The sequence below is a fragment of the Chenopodium album genome, chromosome 15, assembly GCF_948465745.1.
Source record: "Chenopodium album chromosome 15, dcCheAlbu1.1, whole genome shotgun sequence".
NCBI lineage: Eukaryota > Viridiplantae > Streptophyta > Magnoliopsida > Caryophyllales > Amaranthaceae > Chenopodium > Chenopodium album.
In genome coordinates, this window is record NC_137848.1 from 46,021,168 (window position 1) to 46,036,693 (window position 15,526).

A 15,526-nucleotide genomic window follows, 5' to 3' on the forward strand; every position below is an offset into this window, starting at 1 on the left:
ATGTTGCGCATAATGTGTTTGATGAAATGTCTCAATGAAAATTGCCATGATAGAAATATGGGATAGTTTGATATGATTTCATGCTAAAAGTAACACTTGTATATGTTATTCTGTCTTTCCTGTCAATTGAATCGCCATTAATGCTAAATTAGCGTATTAAACACATGATCAAGAAAAAGCCTCACAAAATTAATGGTATAGGTGGCATACAAGAGGACTAAATTCATGTCATTCAATTCTGTGAAAGGCTATGCTGTCAAACTGTTATACTGCTGAAAGCTCCATACTAGTTGAAGCGATGGATGTTGGTTCCGGATTTTGAACCTTTTGGTGTTGTTCAAGTCACTCTTATGCCCAGCTTAATCCATTGAGGTCCAAGTGTCTGATGCTTGAAGGAACATCATGCTCATCTTGGGCATTTAAGTCTAGATCACTACTAAATGGAGCAAGTTTGTAGTTCTTATTATCGAGCTGAAATGTGCTCTTCTCAAGCTGATCTTGTGTATCTCCTCCGATCCCGACACTCATGGACAAATCACTACATGTTCCTTCCATTTGAAACACCATCTTTTCTGTGTCTTGTTGAGTTGTTGTAGGGAAAAGGATTGTTGCATGCTCTTTTAGATTTCCATTGAAATCATTTCCCTTCAAGAATCTGGTATCGTTGTATGGTCTTAATCCCAACTCACTATTCTGCATATCTTGCTCTCTCAGCTGAGGTCCATCACATGAGGTTAAGCAGCTATCAATTGAACAATCCCCTATCGATTTGTGGGGCTGTATTTGCTGCTTAGGGCATACCCCCTGCTGTTCTTCTGCCATCTCTGCGAAGGCTAAGTTCAAGCATTGGTTGGATACCTTTGAAACCAATTCAGAGAGCTGAAGTTTCGCTGCTTCCAGACCAACTACACCAATATTCTGCTTTCCAAGAGTCTCCTGAGCTTTTTCTAAGACTGACTGAAGGTATTTTCCTTGAGCCTCTATCCTTAACTGTAAACGCCGCTGCACCTAATTCCACGTAAATTCATAAGGGGATAAATAAGGGTTTATAATCTCAGAAGTAATTAACCCAACAAGAAAAATCTTGGAATAGATTAATTGTCTCATACATGTATCAAGCTTTTTCAGACGAGTGTAAATTTTGAAGTGTTTTATTTATTTATTTATTTTACCCTTTTATCCTCTATTGACCTAACACTTTTCTTGATATTATTTTTATATAAAGCAATGCATATGAAGTATCGTTGGCATGTACAGGCACAAAATATAACAAAATTTATTCTTCATTTTATACCCCACATCTTTGTCACGACTGTTCTTAGGATGTCTCTGTAAATTCTGAGCAGCTGTTGTTGTTTCCGCATTAGGTGAAAGGCCATTCTGTTTGAATTGGAAGTAGACAGGATCATGTACCTCAAGCTGCTCGTGTAGCCTTCTCTGGACTTCGATTTGCATCTGCAATGCTTCGTTTATATGTAAGTTCCTGAGTTTTAACAATAAGCTGTTAGTGCAAATTATGGCATAAAAATCATTTTGTTGGATCTAATCACAGTAATGGAAATCATATTTACTTGTTTGTTTGGTGGGCAATGTTGATGCTGCTGGTATGGGAAGGACTGGTTTCTGGTATTTTGTCGCCAGACATAACAACTGTAAATGTGTATTATCAGTTAAATTTACCATTGTAAGATATTTTTTTAGAAGTATGATAAAGGATATTGATGAGAAGGTTATCCTACCAGTTTTGTTGGCGCCGCTTGAGGTTTGTCCATGAATATTCTTGCTCAGTCTGTATTTCTGCTAACCAATAATGAAAAGAACGTTAGAAACTGCAATTTATATTCCTCTTCCCAAGAAAAGAGTTGGAAAATAGGATGTATTGGAACTTAGATGACCATCTTGGTGCGCATGAACCAAACCGAAATGTAAGGGGTTGCCAATTATGCCAGTATGCAAAATAGACAAATCAGCAAGGGTGAAACCTGAACTCTGTCATTTATAGAGTGATAATCACCTGAAGATGGCTCTTTAGGTGGTATAAAGTCAGCCCTGGAATTCCCATGAGTTTCATAACTGTTTTTGGGGTAGCCTCTGCAAAATATACAAGGAATAGAATTGGTTAGCTGACCTATTTTATATTACTACATCTCTACTGCGTATCCCTGTTCAATATTTAACTTTAGGTTAGAGTTAGACATACTATCTGCTCCCCCGAGTTGATTTACTGCTTCTACAAATCGTTCGTGAAGATCGGGTGTCCATTTCAGTCTAGGCTTTGCATCAGTTGAAAGGACAAGATTTGAATCCCTAGAGCCATTTCCACCTTGCAGGAAGAGCTGCCTTTCCTGAGGAGCTGGCATTCTTGTAGAAGCGTACATGTTTGTTTGGGTTGGGTGATGAAACATATCCTGCCTTGAAGATGACCAATCTTAATTTGATGTAAATCTAGAAAACATCAATTGCTCTTATCTTCTTGGAACTTTTACCTGAGGAAATAGATCTTTGCTTTTGTAGTAAAATTTATGAGGCTGAGCCTTGGTTTTTCCAAATTTTTTGGTTGTTTTCTTTGCTTCCTAATATCTTATACTCTCTTGAGAAACCAAATTATCTTCTACTTCTTACGGAGAAAAAAAGGCTAGCTATGGGAGGCTTTTATAAGAAGGAGAAGAAGAGGTGACAGAAAGTTGAGAGAATATGGAATCTTGGACAGAGCCAACAATGAACGCAACCTAATCTATTTTTCATAGCAACTCAAAAGAGATCTTGTCCTTCCTGTTCTGTGGTCCACTTTCCACACTCAGAACCAAACTTCTAGTTTGAATTCCTCTGAACTGAACTTTTCAGAACATCACATAAATTGCACTAAGTACCAGAATAAATGCACAGCAGTTTTCTATTATATCTGCTAATTATATTCTTAGTTTATGAAGCGGCTCCTTTTTTCTCCCCAAATTTATATTCTTTGATCTGGCAAAACTAGAACCTTATTCCCTGATGGTATATAGGAATCCTCTGACTTGGACAGGAGAATCCACTAACTGTATTTTCCTGAAATTTTCAAAGTCGTCCCTCTTACTGTACATATGGTAAATATTGCAATTTTAAGCCTTGTTCATTGCCTTCTAATAAATCATGATTTATTATCAATGACTTTGAATTCTATGCCGTTGAGGATGAACAACACCACCATATTAAAGGGCTTAGATAGAGACATAAGCAAGTAAATGTAACTGTTTCTAATGTGGAAATTGCTGGGGGAAGATTCTGTTGACTGGAGCATCATAAAACTTTAGTATATGATATTGACAAGAAAAAATGAAGAAGATGCTTAATTTGGGACATTGTTTGAGGGAAAAGCATGGAATATGGAATACATACTATTATGTCTCCTTCAGTAAATATGGAACTTATTCAACCCACTTATTGTAAATACATTGGTGGACCCAAATCTGTCTCACTGCTATTTGGCTTGAGCAACTAGTCCCACACTGATAAATTTTAGAGATTAAGGCCTGGTAGAATTGCTGAGTATTGTACTTGCTTCTTTTCTCAAAGATGTTTCTTTCTTTTGTGTAGGACCATTTACCTTGCTTATGACTTGTTCTGTGATTCTCTCCAAATACACATTTAATACTCTGCTTTACTTGTTTTATATTTTAAAACATGCATCTACACATGTATTTAATATATATATATATATATATACCATGTGAATTAATTAAGTTTGGGCATGAATCATGATCCTCTTCATATTGTGTTATGTACTTTTTGGAAATAACATATGCTTGTGTAAAACCATGTCTGCTTCTATAAAACCTGTGTAGATATGTCTGCTGCTGTAAAACCGTTGTAGATATGAAGTATATACATCAATTACATGCATATACTGTGCTCTTGTGTTTTTGCTCTTATATGCATTGTGCGCTTCTTGCAATTCGAACAAATCATACAAAAATGATTCTTCATATGATGAATAGTTTTTCCTCTTCAGGTCTTTTGCACATAGACACACTGAGAAACAAACTTTTATAGACCCTTTTGGAATACCATCAATTGGCAAGGTATTAAGATTCTTAATAATTAATTTCAAGTTATTCTTGATGCTCTTTCTGAATTTATTTCATGAGATATTATCGTATAGAAGTCTTTTCTGTTATAATAATGACAAGTTGACAAACCATCAATTGTTAGCAGTACTAAAACTGGTGACTAATCAATGATGATAATGATAATAAAAGAAATGCTAGTGCTTTAACTATATCTACAACATAAGACTTCAAGAACAAATTCGTTTTTTCAGCTATTGATTCCAAATCAACCCAATATCTCAAAATCTGCAAAAAAAAAAAATTAAAAAAAAATGTCATACTGCCTAATCAGTATTTTACAAGCAATATTTCGCATGAAAGTATCTAAAAATGGGGAACTTTTCTTTAATCTTTGCACGGAAATTGGGGAATTTAAACTAGCGAACATTAATATATAGCATCATAGCAACTCCAGACTCAGTTTGCCTTTTTTTGTGGAGGATAATTTGATTCTGATTTGTCAGGATATAAATTGGGAATCAATAAGCCTTTTGAAAATAAATAAATAAATTAAAAAATTAAAAAATAAAAATAAAGTGACTTTGTTCACTAGTTACTTGGCATGTGGAAATGGAATAAGCTTCACCATGATACTTTCTACCATTGTGATTCTGTTTATCAACAATTTGTTTAGGCAATTATCCTTCATTAGGTGATTTAAACAAACTTGTAAACCTTGTTCTCAAAATCATTCTCTGTAATATGGGATCCTTTAGAGCCATGGTGTACCGGATTTTGATTTATCTGCAACCTAGTTGGTTCTTCGTATCATTGTTCAAATAAAGAGCGTCTTCAGAAATTGGAGTCTTTAAGAAGTGAAGAGAATGCCTATATGGTTGTAGTAAAGTCATGACGCATGAGCCCTGACCCATGACGTATCTATACGGAAGCAATACTTTGTACAGTTTGATACGGAGTGAATTTTTTTGTCTTCTGCAAGAGTGTTCTCATATATATATTTATCTTTAAGGCAAACATAAGGATGTTTAGATATATATATATATAAAATAAAATAAATAAATAAATGAAAAAAGATTAGTGTACCACCACTTTGTCAATTCTGTGTATAAATTCTTAGTTCTTTTCCTAATACTTGGATGTATATTATTGCTCTCTTTCCGTTATATGCTTGTCTCTTGTTGCTCGCACTAGTGTGTTTCCTTTTAATTTTCTGTATATGTAGCTCATTGGATGAAAGCCCACCCAAGTAATCCTTTTACTCTAGACTAGATATCGAATGACTTCTGCTTATGACACATTGTTACATACTCTAAATGCCTTGATGTTAAGCAGTCAATGTTATACAAACTGACAGTTTTACCCTTATGCAATGAACTAGAGAAGTGAAAATTGCAAGGCATGGTAAAAAAAACGTCTATTCACCAAATGTCATTGAGCACTTTAATGATTCACCAAATGCCATCAAGGTTTTCAAAATTCACCAAATGCTACCTAGTTTTTAAAAAATTCATCGAGTGCCATTAATGACCAACGGCCGTTAACTCCGTTAGTCATTAGGGTTTAATCATGACACATGTCATGATATGATTGGTTCATTTATCTTAATTCATAAAAATAAAACAAAAAATTTTAAAAAAAAAACCAAAATTTTCCCAGCCACCTACCCACAACTGCCAAACCCTAGCCCCTCCCCTTATCTCGCTGGAAAACGGCCGACCACCCCCTTAACCACCAAAATCGGCTGGCCAGCCCTTTAGCGCCCCACAGCCGACCCCCAAAACCACCCACACTGCCCGCGACCCCAAAAACCACCAACACGAGCTTTGATCATGCACCCTCTCCTTTCCTCCGTCGCCAAAATCGCCCCTCCTCCCTTTCCCCACCCTCGAAATCGGTCGTTTCGACGATGGGAGAAGGGAGGAGGGGCGGTTTTGCTGGTGGTTTTTAGGGTCGGGGCAGGCTGTGTGGGTAGTTTTTGGAGTGGGGGAAGCTCGTGTTGGTGGTTTTTAGGATTGGGGCAGGTTGTGTGGGTGGTTTTGGGGGTCGACGGTGGGCCAGGTGCTAAACGGCCGGCCGATTTTTGGTGGCTAAGGGGGTGGCCGGCCGTTTTTCGGCGAGATAAGGGGAGAGGCTTGGGTTTGGCGGTGGTGGGTAGGTGGCTGGGAAAATTTTGGGTTTTTTTTTTTTTTTTTTAATTTTTATGAATTAAAATAAATGGAACAATCATATCATGACATGTGTCATGATTAAACCCTAATGACTAACGGAGTTAACGGCCGTTAGTCATTAATGGCACTCGGTGAATTTTTTAAAAATTGGGTGACATTTGGTAAATTTTGGAAACCTTGATGTCATTTGGTGAATTATTAAAATGCTTAGTGGCATTTGGTGAAATGGCCGTAAAAAAATAGCACTTTTTCCCCCTATTTTACCCTTTTTATTTGGTTAATACTTTTGGTGTAAATAATATTTAAAAGCTAATGATAAGTCGATAATCAAATAGTATTGTAAAATACCTTATTGATTCTCTATGAAATGAAACTGTCTGTTTTATTGGCTTCCAAGTTTGTCTTAGGCACTTAGGCATCTCTATGACTGTAGGAAGACTAGGAACTTGGCTAATTATACATTTATACTATATGGGCCAATAACACCTGGGAAAGATGCTTCATTTCTGCTTGACAAACAAGTTTTATATTTATCAAAACTTTGTAAATGCCAGAGTATTAACTATTCCTTGATGTCCCAGTAAACCTTTTTCATCTTATCTTTGCTCACTTTGTTTGCTTCATGTGCAGGCTAGGAATAAGAATGCTAATTGTTGTACATTAGAGTACTCGCCTTTTCCACTGTTCGGATTTACTGTGGCTATCTTCTCCCAAAGGCGTATGATTCTCCACATTGGTGAAAGAGGGAAACTTATAAGGTATTGTTCGTTTTCTGTACTTGCATTTCCTTTTAAGGCCCCTTATGTGATGTTAAGGCATCTAGTGATGGAAAAACAAATGGGGTGGGGTCGTGTTTGGATGCTCAAACTCGACCTCCCCCCTCATCCCCAAAGCTTAATCAAAGGGGAAGGGGCCTACTTAGGCCGATCCATCTCATACTATTTGGCTAATTTAACATTATTGAAGTTGTTACTTTCCGTACCTAATTATAACTAGGTGAAATGAACATTACCTTACTATCCATTAGAATACAACTATTGTTTCTATTATTATATGGTTCAAAATAATCTTATGATAGCCCTTGAAAATTTGTGTCAATATCTATATGCTCGACCACCTTACCTTAGGTACCTAGAAATTGAACTCATGCGAGTCACGTCATAAACTAAGTGGTGGAGGGAGAGCCACCGCACTCGTGCGTGGCCTTTCCCTCAAGGTGGTGCCATAGATGCTCTTTGGAAGAGAAGCAGCATGGTCTATGTGATGTTTTGATAGTACAAATCAAGCTGAAGTTGAACACAAACATGTGTTAAGATGCTTGATAATTGCTCCTTGTTGACCACACAAGGGTGGCCCTTGGATTTCCAATAGAAATTAAAAGTGAGAAATGACCACGGAATGATATTCCTTGTTGTAAAAAGAAAGTGGGGAAGAGCAGTATAAAGGCTTTTTTTTTTTTTTAATTTTATTTCCCCCCAAAATTCTTAAAGAATAAGAATATTAGAATCATGACTCAAAGTATAGCCGGTGGGTTTTATTCTTTAAGTCTAGAATTTTAATTTGTATTTATTCTCACAATTTGAAACCACTAAAAATGGGTGCGCATTTGTACTTTCATTCTTTACCTATATAGGATTTAAAATTGTTTTTATTTTCAAAAAATTCTACTTTTAATAATGATCATGATTAATTATGAATATGATCATTAGGGTTAGTTACATCTTCTATTATTGATAGTGAAAGGTTTACTGCTGATGAATAATGAAGTTCATCAGTCGTCACCATCCTGTTTTTATTTACTTTATTTAGATAAAGCTTATTTCTGCTTTAAGAAAAAACTACGGCGGCTCAAATTCTGTTTAGTAATTTAGAGGCCACTGAAATTTTTATTTACTAAAAAACATACTTCGTATTATTTTTGAAGCCATACAATTTATTCATGACCTTTTGCTTGAATATGAACACATCCAAATTGAAAATATTCCAATGTCATTGAATAAATACTCCTTCATTTTCAAATAAGACAGATGAATTATTGAGAATTCTTATCGAAAAAAAGCTTATCAAGATTTAGTTTTTTTCTCAATTTATGGAAAGATTTTCTAAGATAATGCTAAAAGAATGACAATATCCTCAATTGTTGATTTTACAAATTATAGCTATTTTGTTTACCGGTTCAACAACAAACTGTCAACTAATTTAGTGAATTTATTCTTAGTGAATCCCTTAACTTTGAATTAGTTGTTTCAACAAGGAAAAATGTAGACTCAGTAATATAGTCAGCAATGAATCGCTAATTACGGTTCAATTATTATAAATCTGCTAAGTGCTAACTTAAGCGATTTACTGCTGACCGAGTCAGTTTAGCTAATAAGTATTATGAAAACTTTTGTAAAACTAAGTATATGAGGAATTTTGGCTTCTTTTAGTATTGATCTTCTTTCAGATTTTTTTATTATAAATCTCTTGGCTTTTCTCTTCACTTTTATTTTAGATAAGTCAAAATAAGATAAGAAAAATGGTAATAAGTTCAAACAAGATAAGGGCTAGTACGTAATGCCTAATAATAAGATAAGGCTAATAATTTAAGATTAGATAAGACGAGGGTTAATATAAGTAAAATCCTAGTGAAAGTGTACCCAAGTGATCCTCTCTTGAGTAATCTTTGATCTTAGAGAAACGAAAGGGTTAATACTTAATACACTAATTGAAAGCCACTAAAACAAGGTTTTTCTTCAAAATTAAAGCAAGAGTGATAGTTGCATTAGAGATGTGAGAAATGACATTATTTATTGCATTGTTGTGCATTGAAAATTTTAGCATAGGTAATATATTTCTGCCTTTTGTATTTGGGTTGTTTGCGTATGTAAAGACATAAATTAAAGAGAGTGGGCTTGCTATGTGACGTAACATTAGATAGAAGCAAATGGAGAGGGAGGTCTTTGTGGATGACCAAAATGAGATAGACTTTCGGTTCATGCAACTGACTCCTCTTTGGGGAATATGGCTATGGCTTTATTGTTGTCTTGTTTGTCTATGTGAAGAGATGATGAATGAAAAATGAAAATTTGAAACGTACAAAGAAGATGAATTTGGAGATTGATGAATTTTGTTTTATTGAAGTGAAATAAGAAGTAGAAGGTCTTGAAACTGAATTAACATTTTTTGTTTAGGAAAGGTCACAAGTCAGGCAAGGACAACACTTGGGGAGGTGGAGAAAACACACATTTAAAACAAAATCCAAAAACAAGGGGAATATATAGACAATTAGACATGTCATGCAAATTTTAATTTTATGAAATACTGAATAGAATATTCCAAATTTTCATGTAGTGCTCCATCCATTCTTAATGTTTTATCAATTTATTGTAACATCAAATATCAAGGGGGACTCAAGTTAAATGTAGATGCCTCCTTCGCTGGAGATCTGTCTAGGTAGCATGGGAAGGTGGACTGCTAAAGTGCTGATTCCGAAATCAACTCAGCTCCCTACATCACAGTGAGCTGCAAATTTTTCGAGCTGTTACATATGCCATGAGATGGTGCAGGAATTATGGATGGGATAATGTGATCATTGCAGCAAAGCTGTAGGAAAGTTAATTATTCCACCATTGCTCATCCTTGGAAATACCTGTGTACAATGTAGAGCCTGAGGAAGATTTAGTTTGAACCAAGATCAAACAACGCGGGTTGATTGTTCCACCATTGCTCATCCTTGGAAATACCTGTGTACAATGTGCAGGGGTGTTGCCTGCTAAGGGAGAGAGCCTGAGGAAGATTTAGATTGAACCAAGATCAAACAACGTGGTAGTTGATCACCTTGCAGGAGAGGAAATAATTAGTGGAAGTTTAGTGAAGTTGAATTAGTTGATCTCTAAGTTTTTGCTAAGATTGTTGTTATGTGAAATTGCTTGCTGCCTGTAATGCTAATTTTAGGGAACACGTTCCCCTATCAAGTTCCCTTGCATTCAAAAATAGAACTATGGAAAAGAGGAAGGAGGGATCACTCATATTTCTATTTTTGATTTTTTATTGAAATTAATTGCTAAACATCACCAAGAATTGCTAGGTACCGCTTCATTTTTGACGTGTTTGCCCTTCTCGTCTCCCTCCTTTTTTTATCAACCTCCTCTCACAACCTAACTCCCAGTACCACCTTAGCTGCCTAACCAAAAACAATAAAATTACGCCATCCAAAGACAGTGGAATGCGCCATTTGAATGATTCAATGGTGTCTGTGGTGGTGATCATGGCGTTGTCGCTATTAATATTAATGACACCCTTTTTAGAGGATTCAAAATTCTAAAAGAAAAAAGATAAAATTAATTAATTAAAGGAGTCAAAAGTCCAAGAGGGTGCTAAATTGAAATAAATGATGGTAAGATGAGAAAAATAAAATAAAATAATATTAAATCTAGGCAAGTAGGGTAAAAGACATGAAATCATGAATGCATTACTGGGAAAAGAAATACAAGCGTATAAGAAGTAAATAAATGAAGAAATACAAGCATATAAGAAGTAAATAAATGAAAAATAGCGTGGTTTTGGCCTTTTGGGTGTAAGTGTGTAATTGTTGTAGCCTAATGCAATAAGAACTGGTCTTTTGGCCCGTTCAATGCACAGGTTATAACTTAGGTTATTTTATATATGTATGTATGTTTTTCAATAGTTGAAATTACGAAGTTATTGTTTCATGACTATTAAGGTGATTGAACCTGTGAAAACTGAAAACTTATAAGGGAAAAAAAATAAAATAAAAAAAAAAGAGTGAGGATGGAATTGTAGAAGAAGGTGAAGGACTTTTGTTAGGTATATTGTACATATACATGAATATTGTGGGATATGAAATGACATATTAGTTTAAGCTTAAGTATTTAAAGTTAAGAGATAAAAGACTATTTTTATTATACTTCATATGTTTATGTAATGTATACTAATTAATTCAACTTTATTTATCATTGTGGAAATGAAACATTTCATTTTGTGCAAGTTACGGAATACATAAAGACTTTAACATTATGTAATACATTGAATTTATTTTTAATATTAAAAAGGTGAGGGAAATGACATGTGGCATATGAGTGAGTTGTGAGGACATGTGGTATATGAGTAAGTTGTGAGAACATGTGGTATATGAATGATTGTGGTTTGTGTTTTTAAATACTAAGTATAGATGAGATGTACTTTTTTTTTTTTTTTGGTGTTTTATCCGGTTCATCTTTGGGTTAATCCGGATTCGGGATCAGTTATGCATGGTTAAGTTCCAATCCCCTCCCAATTGTTGTTGCGGGGTATCGAACACGGGTTCTCTCTATCAAGTGTAGTCACAATCACCACTACACCAACAACCAATTGATATGAGATGTACTTTATTGATATAGAGGAGTCAACACCAAAGATGAAACAAAGATGGGGTAAGCGAAGACAATAGGAGGAAACTCTACCAAATACAAGAAATGATGTAATAAAGACATGAAATCATAGACGAATGTGAGAAGTTACACACTTATCTATCTCATTTTTATAATGATCTTAACACTTTCTATTTTCTTCTTTGTTATATACTCTCTCCGTTTCATAATGTTAGTCCCATATACTATTTTGGGCGTTTTAAAAAGATATACCAATATTGAATATATTTCATTTATGACTTGATTTTTTTTGGAATTAATAGGTTGTGGATTGATGACATTACTCTAAGTAAGGAAATCTTTACCTTAAATTATGCAATTATAACTTGTGCTTTCCTAATAAAAAATTTAAAAAGTTAAATAAGGTAAACTAATTATGAATTATGTTGTACTTTAATGTTAGATTCCAAATATATTTCTTTTCTTATTTTATGTTATTGATTCCATATGGGACTAACATTATGAAACGGAGGGGGTAATGTTTTTAAGGGGCAATTTTCAAATGGCTACAATAATATTGTAATCATTATATTAGATTAAATCTCAACTCTTCATGATTGAGGATTTAAGGTGATTTTTTAAAAAACTGATTTAAAAAAAAAAAAAAAAAAAAAAAAAAAAAAAAAAAAAAGAAAATAGATTAAATCTCAACTCTTCTTTATGCTATTTCATTTGCAATCTTTCCTCCTCATTTTGCTTTTATTGGGAAAAGCTTACAATATAATATTCGCCATCGAAGTTGTTATTCCGATTCAGATCTTCAGTAATATATTCAAGTTTTTTTTTTTTCGTTAAAAACTGCCGCAACATTTATCACCATTGCATATTAATTTAGCATAATCCTTTAACATCTAAACCAAGAAAGAAAGATTCCAAAAGAGATAGGATTATGGATCAAATTACTGTGGAGAAACTGAATCTAAAAACGTTTTTTTTTTTTTTTTTTTGTCAATTATCCTTTTTTTTTTAAGAAAAAAAAATATATAAACAGTCATCTAAATCAACGATTTATATTAGTCAAAATAAATAAAGGCTGAGATTTGATCTAATATAGTGGCCACAATTATATTGTAGCTATTCAAAATTCATCCTGTTTTTAAGATTTTCACTTTATTTCATTTTACTACCTTACTCATCTCACCCTACTATAATTGTATTGTAGATACTCGCGTTTTTTTTTTTTTATTTTTATTTTTTTTTATTTTACCAAGTCAACCTTTTTTTTATATTTTTCCACCTTTTATACTACTTTTATTTATTTATTTATTTCTTACACCACCCAGTTTTCTATACACTGTCTTTAAAATTTCTTGATTTTTGTATAAACAATAAATGTTGAGAACATTATCAAACAAAAGTACGGAGTACACTAATATGAAACAGTAAATTAAATTTATCGTTGATTTGAATTTTATTTTCATGTGTAATTTCTTATGGATATGTGATTACATACTATAGTATAAAGACAAATATGATTAATCTAAATATATTATAAGTTTTTTGTAAGATAAAATTTATCAATAGAAAAATAATAACTTTTGCAGTATAAAGGGTAACTTTAATTACTTTAATATAACTTTAACCCGTTTTACAATATATATAAGCGTACACCTACCTTTTTGGATAATTTGTGAATATAGTGAGAATATAGAATAAGATATAAACATATTTTTATCGTATTAAGACAACATCATGTATTGTATGGACTCGATCTACAATAAATTATTGTAGACCTAATATTTGATACTTTCAAATAATATAGTCACATTTTGTATAATGTAATCACTTTTTTAGATGATATAATTATCTTTTTGCGAGTCATATTTTGAATGATATAGTCATATTTTAAACTATTTAGTCATACGATATAATTATCTTTTGGATGATATAATTATCTTTCGAAAGATATAATTACTGTTTGATATTTTTTTTTTAATGATAAATTCATTCTTGAATGATACATTTACATAATCAATTTATGGATGATATAATCACATTTCAAATGATATAATGGATGGTTATAATTTCTATAAAGCCAAAAGCTAACAAACACTCCGAGGCGTTGGATAAGATAATCAAACGTAGAATTATTACATTAAAATGAACATTTAACCGATTGTCGCTTGATTTTGACATGCATTCCCAAATTAATACCACTTTAGAAAGTATTTTAAATACTTATCTATCACCTCGGGGGCGTTCTTGAGCGAGATCGTACTATGGGTAATTATATAAGTAACCCTTAGGATTATATATAAACATTATATGTACTTCCTAAAAAAATTAAGTTGGGAATTCAGGACAAAATCATGCACAGATCGCTGTAATTAATGTTAATCTATCCTTAATAATTTTTTATTTTTTTTATTTTTTGCTTCTTATACATAACCCTGTGTTAATCTATCCATAGCTTGGACGATTGAGGAAATCAGAAAGGTGGCCATGGGGTTAGGAAATATGCGATCATTAAAGTTAAGAGAGACCGAGTGCAAAGGGCGAATGACACTGCAAAAAATTGCCGTAGCACCCTCTCAACCTTGAGCTCTTCTCTGTGGCTTTATTTTTCCTTTGCTATTGTAAAAAAAATACAAAAAAAAAATGTCAATCATTATCAATTAATTAATAAACAAGTACAAATTATCTATCAATCTAGTATCATATCATATCATATCACTAATAAATAAAGCCGGATCTTGCAGCCAAGTCACGAGACAGTAATAATTGGCATTTTATTTTTTCGCCATAAGTCAAGCCACGCACTTAGGCGACAAATAGGTATTACTAGATGAAACCCGTGTGATGCACGGTTTGTTTGTTATTTTTAAAACAAATATTTTTTGTATTTATGTGATAAAATTTGTTATTTTATTTTTTTGTTTTGGAAAATTTTGTCATTTTATTCGTTGTACCTAATATGTCATTTAATATTTTTATTTTAAAATAAATTGTGAATTTCCTCTCATTCGCTATATATTTAGATAAAATTCATAACCTTAAAAGATAATATTTTATATTTAATTAATTTAAACTTTAATACTCATTCGCCAATTTTGCTTGTGTGGCTTTGAATTATTAATTCTAAAAGACTCTAAAAATCTGTAATTTAATTGGCTATAACTAAAATTTATAATTCGTGGCTCTCTAAAAACTCTGGAATTATAATATTGATTTAAAAAAAAAAATTATAATTCATATCAGGAGAAAAGTTGAATAAGAAATAATATTTTGTCGGAATGATATGTTTAGAGAGCCACGGAATGATATGTAATAATATTATTTTAGTTTGCACAGTTTTGGTAGGAATAATATAGTGATTTTAATAGTGTGTACAAAGAAAACTTATTCACAAAGTTAGTACATAACTTTAAAAAATTTCAGTTAGTTAACAACAAAAATAACACTTTAACAATACCACACCGAAATACATAAAATAACCATATGCTCAAATGCTTAAATTTAAAGTAAATATTCAGCTAATCGGTTTTTTCATGACTTTGTTTCATTTTAGTAATGTTTCGGTAGTTTAATTCACACTAATTTTTGACAATTTTTTCCATTGATTAAAATAGTTGTAAATTGATAATAACACTGAAAATTACCGTGAATGGCACGGGACCTGCCATGCACTATATATTTAATATTCATTATTAATTTTGCACTATATTTAAATTAAAAAGAATAAAACGTTATTTAAAAATATTTGTCACTACAATAACATATTTCAAAAAAAAAAGTATTCCATAACATTTAACTCATGTGTCGTTTATTCCGTAGTTTTTATAAGAATTACAATCCTTTTAATCTATTGTAAATATATAGTAGAAGAAGTTTCCTCAAAAAAATAATACACCGTAAATAATAGAAAAAGATGATACAAATAAGATTTTTGTGCCTAATT

At 32.6% G+C, this 15,526-nt stretch overlaps 1 protein-coding gene and 1 long non-coding RNA gene across 3 annotated transcripts; one reads left to right on the forward strand and one right to left on the reverse strand.

The window, feature by feature from the left end:
- Positions 1–73: 73 nt before the first annotated feature.
- LOC145583201 (myb-related protein 2-like) lies at positions 74–2,777 on the reverse strand. Of its 2 annotated transcripts, none has more exons than XM_081640381.1 (6): positions 2,201–2,777; positions 2,015–2,091; positions 1,740–1,797; positions 1,572–1,650; positions 1,300–1,483; positions 74–1,008 (listed from the first exon to the last, which is right to left on the reverse strand). In XM_081640381.1, the coding sequence occupies exons 1-6, from the start codon at positions 2,403–2,405 to the stop codon at positions 349–351; spliced, it is 1,263 nt and encodes a 420-aa protein (XP_081496507.1). In that variant the 5' UTR covers positions 2,406–2,777; the 3' UTR covers positions 74–348. The 2 variants fall into 2 exon arrangements, with proteins under 2 accessions (XP_081496507.1, XP_081496508.1); XM_081640382.1 differs by having other exon boundaries at positions 1,414–1,483; positions 2,201–2,772.
- Positions 826–10,214, forward strand: LOC145583203 (uncharacterized). Its single transcript, XR_014100086.1, has 5 exons — positions 826–963; positions 1,368–1,475; positions 3,992–4,061; positions 6,848–6,975; positions 9,653–10,214. It is a non-coding gene; the product is annotated as an uncharacterized LOC145583203 (long non-coding RNA).
- Positions 10,215–15,526: the final 5,312 nt, after the last annotated feature.